The 17453-nt window shown below is 44.7% G+C and overlaps 1 protein-coding gene across 1 annotated transcript in view; it reads right to left on the bottom strand.

The window, feature by feature from the left end:
- RNPEPL1 (arginyl aminopeptidase like 1) overlaps positions 1-17453 on the bottom strand; it is a 34651-nt gene that overhangs the window by 13266 nt on the left and 3932 nt on the right. Inside the window, exons 3-5 of the mRNA XM_083177434.1 lie at positions 15910-16061; positions 15036-15152; positions 8764-8999 (exon numbers count right to left, since the gene is read on the bottom strand). Of these exons, the coding sequence (XP_083033560.1) occupies positions 8764-8999; positions 15036-15152; positions 15910-16061 (505 nt within the window). The remainder of the gene's footprint in view (positions 1-8763; positions 9000-15035; positions 15153-15909; positions 16062-17453) is intronic.

Below are 17453 nucleotides of genomic sequence, written 5' to 3'. Positions count from 1 at the left end.
GGTTCAGCTTTCTTTAAAGTCATATCTGCATCGGTGGAAAATAGTTGAAGGCGGATGCGTTTTAGACTAAAACATATGGATCGGCAAGTCATTTCCTGATCCAAGTCATTTCCTGATCCAAGTCATTTCCTGATCCAAGGTGTTTTCCCGAACGTGCTGATTTTTCCGACCGTCATAAAATTCTACGCGCATTGAATATCCCTCATGTCATTATTTGTAGGCTACTACACCGATGTGTAACTAAGGTGCCAATCTACTAAGCCTTGGAGAGTGGTAATGTACCAGTCAGTCCCTGTCATTTGTCACAAACAGCTGGTAATCTGGCAGTTAGAAGCGAGTGGGTGGCACTGTATCACTACCTAAGGCTTAGTACATACCACTAGATTTCCCTGCATTGTGTATAGGATCTTTTGTATGCTGGAAACAGATGTTCAGACCAATTGCTCACACAGGTAAGAAAAGTGGATGGAAATGAAGCCGGTGATCACAAACACCTGCTATAGAGTGTAGTTCACCAAAAAGTACCGACCAGGGACTCACATCCACTCAAATTGGTCAGGCAGTAAGTGTGACAGGACGGGTTCCTGGCCGGTGTAAAGATGGCGGAGAGGACAGGATGGTGGGGCTCCTGGCAGCGCCTGTGTCGCTGGCTGGGAGCGGACGACGCGGAGAACGGCAGCCCGGCCACATGGGAGGAGCAACCAAGGTATATTTTGTATACTGCAGTAGCGGTTCCCACGTGTAAAAAAAAAAAAATTAAATTCTTAAAGTCATCTCATTCATTTCTCTGGGGTTCAGTAATATATACATTACAGCAGGGGTTCCCAATCTTTTTTTAATCACGGCACCCTAGAGTAAAATCATTTTTTTCACGGCACCCCTAGGCCAAACTTATTTTAATTAGATTGGGTTTATATGCGATTCTTAAGATCAGGTATGTGGTAAAGGACAGGATTTGCTTCTGTTTGTACACATTTTATTAATGGCAGCCACCAGCACTGATTTTGCTCATAAATAATTAACCATTAATAATTTGAGTTAGTCCTGGACCACCAACCCAGGGCACCCCTGCATGTGTCCCAAGGCACCCCAGGGAGCCACGGCGCACAGTTTGGGAACCACTGCATTACAGGGTTCGCAAATACTCGCTATAGAGCAGGCATTCCCAACCACGGTCCTCAAGGCACACCAACAGTGCAGGTTTTAGTGATATCCAGGCTTCAGCACCTGTGCTGAAGCCTGGATATCTACAAAACCTGCACTGTTGGTGTGCCTTGAGGACCGTGGTTGGGAATGCCTGCTATAGAGATGGCGGAGAGGACAGCAGGATGGTGGGGCTCCCGGCAGCGCAGGACCGGCCGCCGCGGAGAACGGCAGCCCAGCAACTAAGGTATATTCTGTATACTGCAGTAGGGTTTCCCACGTGGCCGGTCCGTCATCCTCTTTGAAAAACGTCTTTTCATAATAGTGTTTCCGCAGACACTAGGATTACGATGATGATTATAAATACTCAAACCCCAATACAACCAAATACGCGCACACAAATCTACTTTTGAATTAGGTACTTGTTTCCTAGAACGGCGCCCACGATATTGATCTTAGGCATCGCAAGCCAAAAAATCACGTCGGTCGCATCGAATGCGGCCAAAAAAAAAATCGCATGCGATGCGACCGACGCGATTACCGCGATTTTACATAGGGAACAATGTTAAATGGGCCACAGACCCCAAATAGCCACCCTGAAGTGTGAAATGGCCCCCCAATTGTTAACGCCACCCCACCGTCAACCCGAAGCGTGGCGAGCGCAGCGAGCCCGCGAGGGGCGGCGGTACGCGCCCTCCGACCTTTTCATACCCCCACTATCCACGTCGGGGTGGAGTTGAGAATAGAAAGTGTGGCGAGCGCAGCGAGCCACCAAGCCTGAAGCGGATACCTTCACAGCTATATGCGTCCCCTCGCGGGCTTCACAGGTATCCACGTCCGCTCGGCACACTTCCGGCTCGCCACACTTTCTATTCTCAATTCCACGCCGACGTGGATAGTGGGGGTATGAAAAGGTCGGAGGACGCGTACCGCCGCCGCTCGCCACGTTGATGGTGGGGTGGCGTTAACAATTGGGGGGGCCATTTCACACTTCAGGGTGGCTATTTGGGGTCTGTGGGCCATTTAACATTGTTCCCTATGTAAAATCGGTAATTGCGTCGGTCGCATCGCATGCGATTTTTTGGCCGCATGCGATGCGACCAACGCGATTTACAGTTTACCATGCATTTCTATGTAAAATCGGGGGCATCGCATGCCATTATAATGGCATTCGATGTACATGCGATGCCCGCCGTTCTAGGAAACAAGTACCATGAATTATAATACAACAGTAAAGAATGTGGTCCAGTCATTGGTTGTCTTTCCATGTTTTTGAAATGCCGATATCATTTTTGGTTTAGGAAGGAAACCTTCCGTCCCGTATGTGTGCACGGTATTCTCAGATATGAATAGTCCCTCCCAGCCCTTTTCCTGTTCTGTTGGAGTGTATATAAAGCAATGTCTGATGTGACTGAAATGAGCCCTGTTCTTGTAGAATACCCAGATCTCTCTCTCTCACACACACACACACACACACACACACACACACACACACACCTGGGCAAAACCATGCTGTACTGCAGGTGGGGAGAATGTAAAACGTGCAGAGAGAGTTAGATTTAAGGTGGGGTGTGTTTAATCTTAAATCTACAATTAAGTGGCAAAATAAAGCAGCCAGTATCTATCCTACACAAATCTAAAATGAGCAATAATTGCTCATTCTAGCCCTTGTGAGCAATATAGGTGCCCATACACGTGCCGATTCGGCTGTGCGTTCTGAGCTTTAATAGCATCGCATGCCTTGTACATGCCTTGTGCATGCAATGCGATGTGATAAAAAGACAGTACAAAAAGTATGTGCAGCACAGTACTGTGCGATGAGATGCCGCGGGAGCGCACATCTCATAGCACATATCGCATCACCAGGATCTCCACGTGTATGGGCACCTTATGGCTCATTCTAAATCGCCCATCGTGTACTTAACCTCCGGACAAGCCTTCACTGAGGGCAGCCTTGGAGACTTACATAGTCTCCATGGCGCTGGCAGCAGGGGGGGCGCTAGATTGAGTAAATCAATAAATCAGTGGAGTGGTCTAAAAATGAAAACACATTTATTAAAACAAAACAATACATACTAAATAGTAATAATAATAATATTAATAAAATCCGGTATTTGCTAATCAGTCACCTTATTTACGCACCTTGTTAATTCAGAGTGCTTTGTGGACTTTTGTGGATATTGCGTTTCTATGAAGTGAGTGATGCCGCTGGAGGAAGATCTATGGATCGTGCAAAACTGTCCCAAAGAAATTGTCCTCTTGTTGTATGGTGGATGTAGTGTTCACTCTAGAAATTTTGTCGGGCAGAGCACCGGGGGGCGGTCCGGGCCCGCCGACGTCACACTTGCTGACGTCACTAAAGTGGGCGGGCCGGGCCGCAGACATCACTAAAGTGAGTGGGCCGGGCCACCGACGTCACTAAAGTGGGCGGGCCCGGCCCCACCGAAGATGTCGCCACTACAGGGGGAAGGTGCCGTGATGCCGGGGAAGCGCCGTCTAAGGCGGCCCTGGGCTTCCCCGTGCAAGCTGTCGCGCAGGCACCAGGCTGTTTTAGCGGGGCACTGCGAGAGGGGCAGGGCGCATTTTTCCCTTAAAATATCGGGCAAGGCGCAGCACCCCGCTAAAACAGCCTAGCAGGAACACTAGTGGATGCAAACCACTGGGTGCCTGGGCTAGATGAACTGGATTCCAAAGCTTTAGAATAACGGGGTGAGAGCGGTGTAGGTAGATGGATATGAAGAAGGGAGTCAGACAGTGATGGGGTGACAGCACCAAGTGTGTGATGAGTTCCACTCCTTAGGAAACAGCAGACTGTCACATAGTAATTGAATTTGTGTGTTTGGCATTAGAAGGATACAGACCTGTGACCCACTGTACAATTACCTAGTCAGTTATTACTAATATATTAGATTATGGGGGTATTCAATCTCCCGCCGCTATTCCCGATGGAGGAAATAGCATCGGGACCTGATTCAATGCGGTCTTCCCCGACAGCATTAAACCGGGATCTCTGCAGAACGGGCCCGACTTTACAAGCGGCCGGGCCCGTTCTGCCGAGAACAGCCAGGAATTGTCATGCTTCCTGCCGCAGCTCGGCAGGCGGGACATTGAATCCTGCCTGCCGAATCAACGTCGAGCCAGCCTGGAATGGGACAGGGTCACAGCTGTCGGGCCAGCCTGGCAGTCATGACGCGGTAATTGAATATCCCCCTATATAAGAAAATAAAAACGACATAACAAGGATAGGCACAAAGTGTAATAAGAAAATAAGGCAGGCACTGTCACTAATAGGGTGACCAACTCATCCCTTTAATCCGGGACACATATAAATTACACAGGTTCTGTGGCAGTTTAAAACCAGGTGAAATTGAGTCTTGAGGTGTGGCAGTTTAAAACCAGGTGAAAGCCAGCCACAGAACCTATGTAATTAATATGTGTCCCAGATGAAAGAGATGAGTTGGTCACCCTAGTCACTAAGCACATCGCATGTATCCCCCAACGCCCAATAATCAATCAGTGCACCTTCAGTGTCTGTTACATTATTACTATCACTGGAAATAGCCAATGAGTCGCTAGAATCACACAGTGTTCCATCCACAGACATGAATGATATCCTGCCATCTCATAATAAGGAAAAAAGATTGGTCCATTGCTGAAGGAAAATAGATTTGTTTTATTTGTTTAATTTATAACTATTTAAATCTCAGATTATTCAAATATCCTATCTACTTCGAACATGTAAAATTATTATCTTCCTTATAGGGCTCTAAATAAGGTGATAATACATTCTATATTTCACCAATTTTAATCATTGTTTGATTGCCTAGATATCATCAGTAGCTCATTAGCATAAATAACGCATCACAATCAGCATGTGATGTCACAATCTGCATGTGATGTCACAATGCCCAGAGTAAGCAGAGAAAACCTCTGGCTACAATCTGCTGGACTCATTTGCTGCCTTGGACTGACCCAGGAAGCATCATTCCACACGTGCTGGAAACAGACTGTTATTATTGGATTATTTTCTGCAATCAGAACCACCACAGACCACAACCAGTGTCATAAAGAACAGGACACTGAATAATAATGTGGAATTGCCTGACATTCCCGTGCTGCCGCAAGGCAAACCGCCCAGATGAAGACTCAGCAAGTGGCACTCAGCGCACTGCTACCCAGAACACTACCACTGGAGAATCTTCTGAGAGACGCTCACTGATTGGGCGCTTGAGAAATTTTATAACTAAAAGAAGAAGACAGCACATAAATGGCCAGGTCGATATTAGCCATCTCGTCCATGAGAGCTTAAAGACTTCCTACTCCTTTGTTGATTTAACCCAGGTCTCACAGAATACCTTGGCCAAGGAGCCGGTCAGTGAGCCTGTTGAAGAAAAGCAAGACCTCTCACCACCTAAAGCCAGGACGGTGCAGGCATCCACCAGCGAGCTGCTGGCCTGTCTTGCAGAGTTCCTCTGTCGCAGGTGTAAGGAGAAGAAGCTAACACCAAAACCTCTTGTTTATTGGCTGATCGATATAGACATTTCCATCACTAAAGTCGATAAGACCATGGGCTTCCTCAATCCGGCCAATGTAATGTTTCTGTACATGCTCTGCCGTGAAGTAATGACATCCGAGCTAGACACTCATGAGGATCTACTGATATGGCTGTCAACATGCCTCTATGTAGCCTATTCCTACATGGGTAGTGAGCTCGCCTACCCAATGAGGTATTTCCTAGTCCACAGCTCCATGAAAGACTTTTGTAGCCGTTCCTTATCTATTACCATGCAAATGAGTGCAAATATGCTCCGCTTCCACATGGATCCCAAATATTTCATCCAGCTCTTTGAGGATCTTTTAGCTGAAGGTGGAAAGCAGGACATTTCTGTTGCAATGATTTAAAGCAACAGCTCTGGCTTGGGAACCAAAAAGAGACCCACACACAGGCTTGGGAACCAAAGACAAAGAGACCCACAACACAGGCTTGGGAACCAAAGACAAAGAGACCCACATACAGGCTTGGGAACCAAAGACAAAGAGACCCACAACACAGGCTTGGGAACCAAAGACAAAGAGACCCACAACACAGGCTTGGGAACCAAAGACAAAGAGACCCACAACACAGGCTTGGGAACCAAAGACAAAGAGACCCACAACACAGGCTTGGGAACCAAAGACAAAGAGACCCACAACACAGGCTTGGGAACCAAAGACAAAGAGACCCACAACACAGGCTTGGGAACCAAAGACAAAGAGACCCACAACACAACACAGGCTTGGGAACCAAAGACAAAGAGACCCACAACACAGGCTTGGGAACCGAAGACAAAGAGACCCACACACAGGCTTGGGAACCAAAGACAAAGAGACCCACAACACAGGCTTGGGAACCGAAGACAAAGAGACCCACACACAGGCTTGGGAACCGAAGACAAAGAGACCCACACACAGGCTTGGGAACCAAAGACAAAGAGACCCACAACACAGGCTTGGGAACCGAAGACAAAGAGACCCACACACAGGCTTGGGAACCAAAGACAAAGAGACCCACACACAGGCTTGGGAACCAAAGACAAAGAGACCCACACACAGGCTTGGGAACCAAAGACAAAGAGACCCACACACAGGCTTGGGAACCTGAGACAAAGAGACCCATCCCACTCCCACTCCCCTTCCCCTTCCCCCCCCCCACCCCCACCCGTGGCTGTTATTGCATGGCTATCGGGCGTGGCCCCTTGGCGATGGGGTTACCGGTTCTTTATGAATTGGTAGTGGCACAGCCACCATGGACCAACGCAATATTTTTTTAGAAGTCTAAATCTGGGTACACACTAGACCACATGCCAACGATACCGTGTCATTCATATTTCCCATGAACACCCTGGATCTCACTGGCAAAACAGATCTTAAAAAATAAAAAAACATGCGAGAGCGCACAACATTAACGATATATTGCCTATACCAGGGGTTCCCAATCTTTTTTGAATCATGGCACCCTAGAGCATTAGAATTTTTCCAGGGCACCCCTAGGCCCCCAAAAATGCAGAAAAAATAAATATAAAATGAAGTAGATTGTGTTTGTTTGTGATTTTTAGGTTCCATTATGTGGTAAAGGGTGGAATGTGCTTCTGTTTGTACACATTTTATTATTGGCAGTCACCAGCTCTGGTTTTGTCCATAAATAATTGATCATAAATCATTTGAATTGGTCCTGGACCACCACCCCGTGGCACCCCTGCAAGTGTCCCAAGGCACCCCAGGGAGCCACGGCACACAGTTTGGGAACCACTGACTTAGTCCAAGCACTGACACAACCAGCACAGCATCTGCCTTTAAAACCAATTTTATCAATCACAGGCCTTAGGAGCCCCAGCATATCTGAACGAATGCAGTCACATATAAATATCAGCATTAACAACAGCTACATAATACCCAGCAGTGTTATACAGAAATGACACTAACTCCTATAAATCCCTCCACCTGTTGGTCGCACAGCAGACAGGACTTGGTGGGCATTTAACTTTCTTAGTTCTGGCAGCGGCTAGAGCAGGGCTGGGCAACACCGGCCCTCCAGATGTTTATGAACTACACATCCCAGCATGCATTGCGTCAGTTTCAGCATGGCCACATAGCAAAACGAATGCAAAGCATCCTGGGATGTGTAGTTCATTAACATCTGGAGGGCCGGTGTTGCCCAGCCCTGGGCTAGAGAAATGCTCCCTCCCAGGTCCACGTTACTCTCTGCCTATTGGTCAGTGTGCTCTTCAGCATGCCTGGATCATAAGAAGATACAGGCCAGGCAGATGCTGCATCCCTGTGCACACACTCCCTTCCAGCAGGGTTAACCATTTGCTGACATTTCCAACTTCCCTCATCACGCTGTGCTGCCCTATGGCCCAGCTATGCAGCAGCTCCTGCCTCATGGAGCTGTGCCTCACTTCCCAATCCCTGCTTGACTGGGTGCAGGAAGAGATGCAGGTCCTGGACGCAGCCCGGACAAGCTACATCCCGGACAAGTGCACACATTGCACAACTGATTAGCGGGCCTTTGAAAGGGGCGGAGCCAAATAACTGAGGGATGGGGCTTAACTGCAGGCTGCGACAGTGGGCCAAAAGCTCCTACACAACAACAAAGAAATTTGGTCTGACAGCGGCACTCCACCTCCCCTCTCAGCGAGTAAACTGCTAGCCTCGCTTTCAGAGTGGTTAGAAGCCGGAGGGCAGGATAGCTATAGATTGCCAAGAATGAGTTCAGGGCCTCTGACCTCTCTCTGTTAAGATCCAGTGGTATATTTATAAAAGGTCAATTTTGTTTGCTTTAAAACCAATCTTAACCGATGTTGGGCTTCCAGTTAGTAAATGTGTGTTTTAGCACTGGAAGTACACTATTAAGATCAATTTGAAATCGATAAAAATCAAGCAAAAATCAGCCTTTACTAGTTTTCTAAATGCATTTCCAATCGTAACATGCAATACAATATGCTAGCACTAAATAGGAGTTATGAAATAATAATAACATAGGATGACATTTTACCCTCAGGCAAGGCAGCAAAAATGACCCACATACTCTCTTTTTGATATCTGTTTTCATAATCAAATAGAGCATGATATAATACCTACCATATATGAGTGTTGTGATGCGGCGCTGAGCATAGGTTGCTAGGCCTTCACTCAGCCACATTTCCTCCCAGCTGGCATTTGTTACTGCATTACCAAACCAGCCATGTGCAATCTCATGGATGACATCAATAAGCAGGAAATCCTCACTGTCCAGGATGGAGCAGATCACGAATGTCAGGCATGGGTTCTCCATGGCAACAATTGGAAAAGATGGTGGTAGGAAGACAATGTCGTACCTGGAAAGGGGGCAGGGAAGGGCAAAGGGAGAAGGGTAATGGATGAGACTGGCTTAGAAGGGAAAGTAAAAAAAAAAAAAAAAAAGGGTTCTACATGGAAAGTTCATGAGGACGATTCAGCAGAAACAGACATAAGGGAAATATGTAAATGATGAGAGCAAACGTTAACCAATATAACTACAGCTGCAATGTCCACAACCACTACAGAAGCATATAACTTATGGGCCCCATACATCAGCAATTAATTGTGACAATCCTCAGATCTGGAGATGATTGTCACAATTAATCTTTAATGTGTGGGATCCCCCTTTTCGCAATCCCAATCAACAATTAACAGGGATGGCCAATCGATTGCTGAATCAGATTTTAAACATGTTTAATAATCTGGTATTATCTGCGGTTGTTTTTTATATGTGTGGGCATCCCCGTTTCATCTTCTTCTATTTACATTATTAAAAGAAGTAACAGCTGAAATGACAATCGATTGAGGTGATGTATGGGCACTTTCCAGATATGAAGATGCAATCTTTAGATGGGAAAAATCTGCCGATCACTGAAATAAAGGTGGCCATACATCAGAAAGATATTGTACCCAATCATACAATCTCAATCGATTGTAAGATGGATTGTATGCACATCTTATGTACATAATCATACAATCAATCAGCAGATGGATTTTATGACTGATTGTAAGATGGATTGTATGCAGATTGTGTGCACATCTTGTGTACACAATCATGCAGTAAATGGATTGTATGATTGATTGTATGATCGATTGTGTGTAGATTGTGTGTCCAAAAACCACCAAGGACTGCCGGGGATTTCAAGGGAAATTGTACACAATCATGAGCGCAATCGATCTTAAGATCGATCTTTCTGATGTATGGCCAGCGTAATGTGTGGGCAAGTCAAATAGATTGTAGAAACCATTTATCATTTTATTATATGTACCATTTAATATTCTTTTTATTTATTTATTTTTATACTTCAATTTTTTTGTATTTTGCTCAAATATGTCTATATGTATTATTGTGTAAAATATTTTATACGTACAAAGTGGCTTTAAATCCACATATTATTAAGCAATAAAACCACATATATAATTGTACCATATTTATCCAATTTTTAGCGCTCCACCTTTTCTCTTTTTTTTCTTCATACCGTGTTTAGGGGTGTGACACCCCCTAGTAGGAGCTGCTTGGCACAACACCCTATTGGGCGCTTGTATACTTTTAGCCGCAAGGCTACTAGTTTATCTTGTACAGAAACCATTTATCTGGCCAAAAAAAAAAAAAAAAAAAATCACTGGATCAAGATGCTTATCCATTGCAGCCCTGAAGGGCGGTGTGCTGGGTGTTGATGGAGACATAATAGCAGGGCTGGGCAACACCGGCCCTCCAGATGTTAATGAACTACACATCCCAGGATGCTTTGCATTAGTTTTGCTATGTGGCCATGCTGAAACTGATGCAATGCATGCTGGGATGTGTAGTTCATAAACATCTGGAGGGCCGGTGTTGCCCAGCCCTGCATAATAGGGAGAAAAAAAAATAAGAGTCCATGGAACAAGTGAGTGTTATGTAAGGGAGGTGTGTGTAGTGGTAGGAGTTGGTGGAGTTAGTATTAAGGAAAGAGGGTAGACAAATAAGAAGGAACTCACATGGAAAAGAGAATGAAGCATTTCCATTAGTGGGATTTAAGAACTACATTATTCTGAGAAGCAACTCCATCCCTGCTGCATATACCCCCCAAGAGAGTCTCAGCTGACCCTGCACAGACCACCCACTCAGCCCCCACATATGGACAGAGTGATACGAACGGCAGGGAAAACTGAGTGCAGACAGGTTACACCAGTTCCACACATTCTCAAAACATCAGATTGTATCAAGACCAACTTGGAGATTGAGATGAACCATTTACTTCACTTAAAGAATGTGGTTAGTCCTGTCCCAGGACAGGAGTTTATCTTTCACTCCCAGCTGATGGTCTTTCAACAACCCACTATTATTCTGAAGGGAAGTGTTACTATAGAGTGACACCAGTAACGTCTTCTGGGACAGATCAGACACTGCCCTTGCAATCTGCTAGTCAACTGGCAAGGGTCAACTCTATGCACCTATTTTTGTATATGCATGGTTCTTATGCTCACTTTGGCTCAAGTGTTCGCATTCCTTTTATATGAACTATTTGTTTAAACAAGGACGGATTTATTATATTTCTTGCTTATTGACAATTTACCGTATACACTCGAGTATAAGTCGACCCGAATATAAGCCGAGGCACCTAGTTTCACAACAAAAAACTGGGAAAACTTATTGACTCAAGTGGGACCCTCACTCGAGTATAAGCCGAGGGGGGCTTTTTCCAGCATAAAAAATGTTCTGAAAAAGTAGGCTTATACTCGAGTATATATGGTACCTTGTGGTCTGCTGTTTTCTTATACCCCTTTCACACTTACAGAGCCGGGTCATACCCGGGAATGTGTTCCCGGATGCTTCCCAGGAATGTACCCTTTAACACTGCACTAAGACATGGGATCAACCCTGGACAGCCCCATTCACACTGATCCCGGGACATCCCTGCAAATACATATACATGTCATTAGAAATGGACTATAGGGCTCTGAAAGATGACATCAGCATTTGTGAGCCCAAGAAAGCTCCAATCAGCAGCTTTTTTAAAGTCCCGTGAACCCGATCCCGGGTACGGGACCATTCACACTGATCGCATCCCGAGTCGATTCCGGAATCTACCCAGGTCAGGACCTGGATAGAAATCCCGGAATGCTCATCCCGGGATATTCTTTCAAGACCCTTTCACACTGAGCTAAATCCCGGGTTGATGCGCGTTCATGTGCAAAATCCCAGGATAAAATTGTCAGTATGAAAGGGGTACTTGTGTTCTTTTGTCCTTGACTTAGGGGGGCATTTATCAATATACTGCGATGCCGGCGCGATGACCTCGCCGGACATCGCATTGCGGTATTGAGTTCTACCGCCTGGATGTATTATTACCAGGGCGCAGGGACAGGGCTCCGAAAGGAGCCCGTCCCTGCGAAGCCCTGACCTGGAAGCCGGGGGGTCTGCGCATTCGCGGTAATGCGCTGACCCCTGCCGACCCCTCTCACCGCACTGTCCCGTTCGGCAGTGCAATCCCGCAGCCATAGGCTACAATGGGCTATCGCCATCCCAGAATGGCGATAGCCCAGGGATGCGAGGCCGGGCTGCCCAATGTTGATACATCGGGAAGCTTCGCATCTCCCATAGAAACCTATGGGGGATGCGGCCGGCGGCAGTGCAGGGGGGATCGCAGCAGGGATCGGAGATTCCTGCTGCGGTCCTCCTTTGATACATTTAGGTGATACTTAATATTTGCGGCTAAACCCCGAAAACTGGTGTTTTCGGGGATTTAGCCGCAAATATGGTTTGATAAATGGGCCCCTTAGTCTGAGGGCACTTAGCTTTATCTTACTTTATGGTCATATACAAACTAGCCCCACAGGCTAGAAGTAACTTTCTTTCTATTTCTTTTTTTGTTATGTTACGCAGTGGAGGGTTTCCAGAATGATTAGGTAGCAGGTTGTTAGGGCGTATTGTATTCCATAGGGTTGGTTCGCTTATTCGGGTATATACTGTAGTTGGTTGTAGCTTGTGGTTAGTGTTCTTGCTGAAATGGTTGGGGTATGGTATACCTAATTGGGGGGGGGGGATACTAATGTTGGGATTTAAACATTTTATTGTGTCGTGATATTGTATTTGTCGGCTTGATATGGCAGTGGGCCCATGGATAATCTCTGGTTACGTTGGGGGTGACATTTTGTACCTTTTTTGGTTTATGTAATTTGTGTTATTCCAAGTAGTACGCTACCTGCCTAGTTCTAACTGACACTCTGGCTTCAAGGTTTAAATGTTTCTGTGGGATGTTGTGGCTTGAGATTGAGGGGCAGATTTATTACGCTCGGTGAAGTGATAATGTGGCTGGTACTTTATCACCGGCCTATCAGATCCGATCTGTGGAGTTACAGGCTTGTTTGAAAAATTACAGGTAGGAGCTGATTGGCCGATGATAAAGACCAGACACTTTATCACTTCACCGAGCTTAATATATCTACCCCTGAATGTTGCATCCTTGCTGCATAGCCAGGCTGAGATTTTATATGACGCAGCATATGTGCCTTCATATTCATGTTTTCCTGTTTTTGGTTTAATTAGTTTTACTCTTATAAAATTAATAGAAATTACTTCATAAAAAAAAAAAAAAAAAAAAAAAAAGAGTTGCACTCAAGAAAACCACAATAGATGTGTCACCCATGTCCAAAGAAGTTGTAAAACAGTATAAAACTATTGGAGGCAACCAATGTCAATTTGGGTCAGGATAGATAATTTTGACAATTACTTTGTTTAGCCTAGTAAACATCAGTTCTTTTGCATCTATGCCAATGTATTTTATTTTGCGTGCAACTGCACCCCTATATGCATATGAAAAGCTAAATTACAGTGTTTTCAATTAAAACACTGTAACCTAGCATTAAGCATTCAGAGAGTGCCGTAGTGGCACATAGAATGTAGGCATGCTGCATATCATTTTAATCAGAGACTGCTTGTGCATTCTATTCAAAAAGGGGTGTGAATTTGATGTATTTAAAATCGAAAAAGTCACACAAAGAGATGCTCAGCACTACATGGCGCAAGTAGAAGAGTTATTTAACATGCAAGGAGGCTAGATGTATGTGGACACATATGTATCTTCCATTACTGTACATGCTACTCTCCCATACCCCTTTTCCACCTGCTCTTATTTCTTTCTCTGCTCTCACACCCACAATAACTGCTAGGTTTACATTGCTTCTATTACCCTTTTCCCCCTCAAACTACTGGACAATTGAATCTACTGGATGATCCCTACGATCATCTACAGCACTTCAGGACTATGGACAGATAAGTATAGCTCTTTGTAGGATAGTGGGCAACATCTCAGTCATATTTGTATTTTGGATACGACTGAAAATGACTGGCATCTGTAGTGTATTCAGTGGCAGTCCCGGTGCCGCAGCGGGCAGTCCCGGAAAATTTGCGTCCATGCCCCAAATCTACAGGTGTGCGCTAGTGGTGCCTGCAGGTGTGCACCACCTCACCAGCGACCCCCACCAGGCCGCTCCCTCCCGACTTCCACTGTTGTAACACCCCCCCCCCTCACCAGACGGCTGCAAAAATCGGGGATGTTCGGCACAGCTAGGTGGACTCAGGATTGCTCGGGTGCCCGAGTCCTCCCGAGCCGCCCTGAACATCCCCGAGCCTGCCGCCTGCCAGTGTGCTGCTATGATTGGCAGCGGCCGCAGCAGCAGGGGAGCTCTGCTGAAGACCGATGGAGCGGAGGTGCTGGGGGGGGGTTCACAGACGGAGAGGGGAGCACTGGGAGTCATCTACCCCATCAGTGGATGTTTTTTCTGGGACAGAAAAAACCTGTCCTATTTAGGTACTCCTGCCCCAGAAAAACCCACCACTGAAGGGGTTAATGGGCTTTTATTAAGGGACACATTTGTTCATGGGAGTAACTGTGGGCTAATATCTGAGTAATTTCACATGTGAAAATATTGAGAATGTGAAATACGCCTGGAAATCATGGAGTATTTTTCAGTCGTATTTGTTTACGATTTGTACTCATATACACAGAGTCTACGTATGTATTTATAAATACAAATTGTTAGTAAATTTCAAATGAACATGGGAGTAAATGTAAAATACAAGTCGTATTCTTTCGATGGCGTATTTATTCGCATACAGGAATAAGAAGACGACTGATCGTATCGGCCGTAAAAAGGCAAAATACTAACGTACTTCTAAATTAGTAAATTTCAAAAATAACAATATGTGCCCAAATATGACTGAACACGAATATATGCCAATTCCTACCGTATTTTGCTTATAAAATTTCCCACATTGTGCTTGTAGCGCATGCACACATTACCCCAATATACAGCTAAGTACAATAGTATACCTTCTTCAGTAATATACATTTATTTGTATCTGGCCTTACCTTCCCCAGATGTAGGGGCCATACAAACTCTCTGCAGCCTGAAGCCACTGCTCTACCTGGCCAGCAAGTTTACCCACAGCCAAAGGCAGCACACAGGGCTCAGCCCAAACCCGACTTCTATGACAAAATGCAAAAGAGAAGAAATATTAGTGGAAAAAGGAAAAGGTAGAATATTTCAAAAACACACAAAATTAAATTATTTCTAAACTGATCCTAAGAGTCGGGAGAAGGCTGTTACACCCAGTCCTACAATTAGGTTCTACTTATTGATTATGACTACACAATTGCTGGAATACTGCCCTTAGGAACTAGGCTGGACAGGCCTAATCTAGACTATTTGACCACTATTAGACCATTAAGATATGAGAGAGATCTAGTAAGCCTTCTCAAGAGTTGAGAAGGTGTTGATAGCAACCAATAAGCTTCTAGATATTTATCAAGTATATTATGTAAAGTTATTGGTAGAAGCTGATTGGTTGCTACTGGCAATTTCTGCACTCTTTGGTAAGCTTAATACATTTCCCTCTATGGGGCAGATGTATTAAGCGTGGAGAAAAGTGGTGATAAACTGAAAGGAGATAAAGCACCAGCCATTGAACGGTGTTAGAAAATGACAGTTGGGAGTTGATTGGCTGGTGCTTTATCCCATTTCACTTGATCTCCAATTTATCTCTTCCCCAGGCTTAATACATCTTCCCAACTATTGCTTAAGATCACATTTTTTTTATAAAAGGCAATGTACAAATAAAAATAAAAGTCTTACAGTTTACCACAAAAACAAAAAAAGACCCACACATACATGACAATAAATATTGTTGATGAAAAAGTTATAATTTCAAAAGCTGGGCCCTGACACTACCGTAAGTGCTCTTACCTGGGACCAATATCCGCTGGAAGTAGGTGACCTGCAGCCAGGGCCACTAAATAAGCAGGAACAGGATGTTCCATATAGAAGTGAAAGATACCCATTTCTTCTATGTAGTAACTGTGAGTGCAGCTCATGAGGACCCGAATTCCAGCAGGTGCCTAAACAAATAAAAATAAAAAAAAGCAAACTGCATCAGTTATGTTGGAAAAATGCCCTATTAAGCCGATGAAGTTCAGCTCAGATCACTCAGCACACATCACTGGTTCATAACGTGTATCAGCGATGTCTGCTGACTGATCTCTTCAGCCCAGTGTACTCTGGTGAGAACACTGGCGATCTGACTAAATCTTAGCTCAGGGAGTGCATCACCGTTGCTCAGTCTCGTTTTCTTAAATCACCGGAGAAGCTACTTCTAAAGCTGCAGCCATTCTAATTGTGGACTAAAGCAGCCCATACACGTCACGATGCGGGCATGCGTTGTGGGCTGCAATAGCAGGGATCACATTGCATTGCATTGCATGTGCATTTGCAATGCAATTTGATGAAACCCAAAGTACAAAAAGTATGTGCAAGCACATACTTTTTGTACTGTGCGATGAGGAGCGCGGTAGCGCTCACCTCAAAGCACACATCGGCTCAGCACGCTTAGCAGCGTGTATGGGCAGTATAAGAGCTCCTATCCAAGGCCACACCAACTAACGGGAACTTTCTGAACTTCAATATTGTGAAAAACATTCATTTATTTTACCCGTAGATTTGGTTTTAGCCTTTGATTTAATGACATGTAATGTGATTTTTAGAACTTGTGCAAACACACAATTCACTTTTAACATTGTTGAATAATAAACAGTTTTTTAAGTCAATAACTAGAGCACCCAATTTCATTCACACGATACATAGAATTTCATTCCTAATATGCCTTTTATCAATATTTTGAAGAAAAAAAAAATGGGCTTTCAAGCTTTGCTGCTTTGTTCAAGATATAAATGATATATATTATACATCCTATTTTTCATTTTGGTAGTTGACAAGAGCAAGGTGCAACAGAGGATTGTCAAAGAAATGTTAGGACTAATGTAAGAAAAAAAAAAAAAAAAACAGGGGCGTCGAGACCAGCTAAAGGTCCTTAGTAGGACTCTGCAGACACCCATCACCCATTCCATGTTTCTAACCAGATATATCTCTAACAAATATTGAAGTGTCGTTGGTATATCACACATTGGAAAGATATCCAATTAGCCCCAATAAATGTTCAACCATTAAAAAAAAGCCTAAAAATTGTGATTGACCAAGAGTTATCCAGTTAGAGGCATTTTAATTGGCAGAAAATGCACCACAATCGCACAAAAACACATGCGATCAAAGTCCCCAACCCCAAGAGTTATTGCAGGTCCAGCGGCTGTTTATCAGTGAATTATGCTTTACACCGAAGCATAATCCACAATATGTGCCGGTATGGAGTGATAAGGATGCCGGCTAATAGAATAGCCCCAGCACTCTACTGTTGTTAATAGGATACCGCTCATAAGCAGAGCTCTCCTGTAAAGGGA

The sequence above is a fragment of the Crinia signifera genome, chromosome 3, assembly GCF_055691185.1.
Source record: "Crinia signifera chromosome 3, ASM5569118v1, whole genome shotgun sequence".
NCBI lineage: Eukaryota > Metazoa > Chordata > Amphibia > Anura > Myobatrachidae > Crinia > Crinia signifera.
The sequence above is the reverse complement of the archived record's forward strand: the minus strand, read 5'-3'. Positions and strand labels throughout refer to the sequence as shown.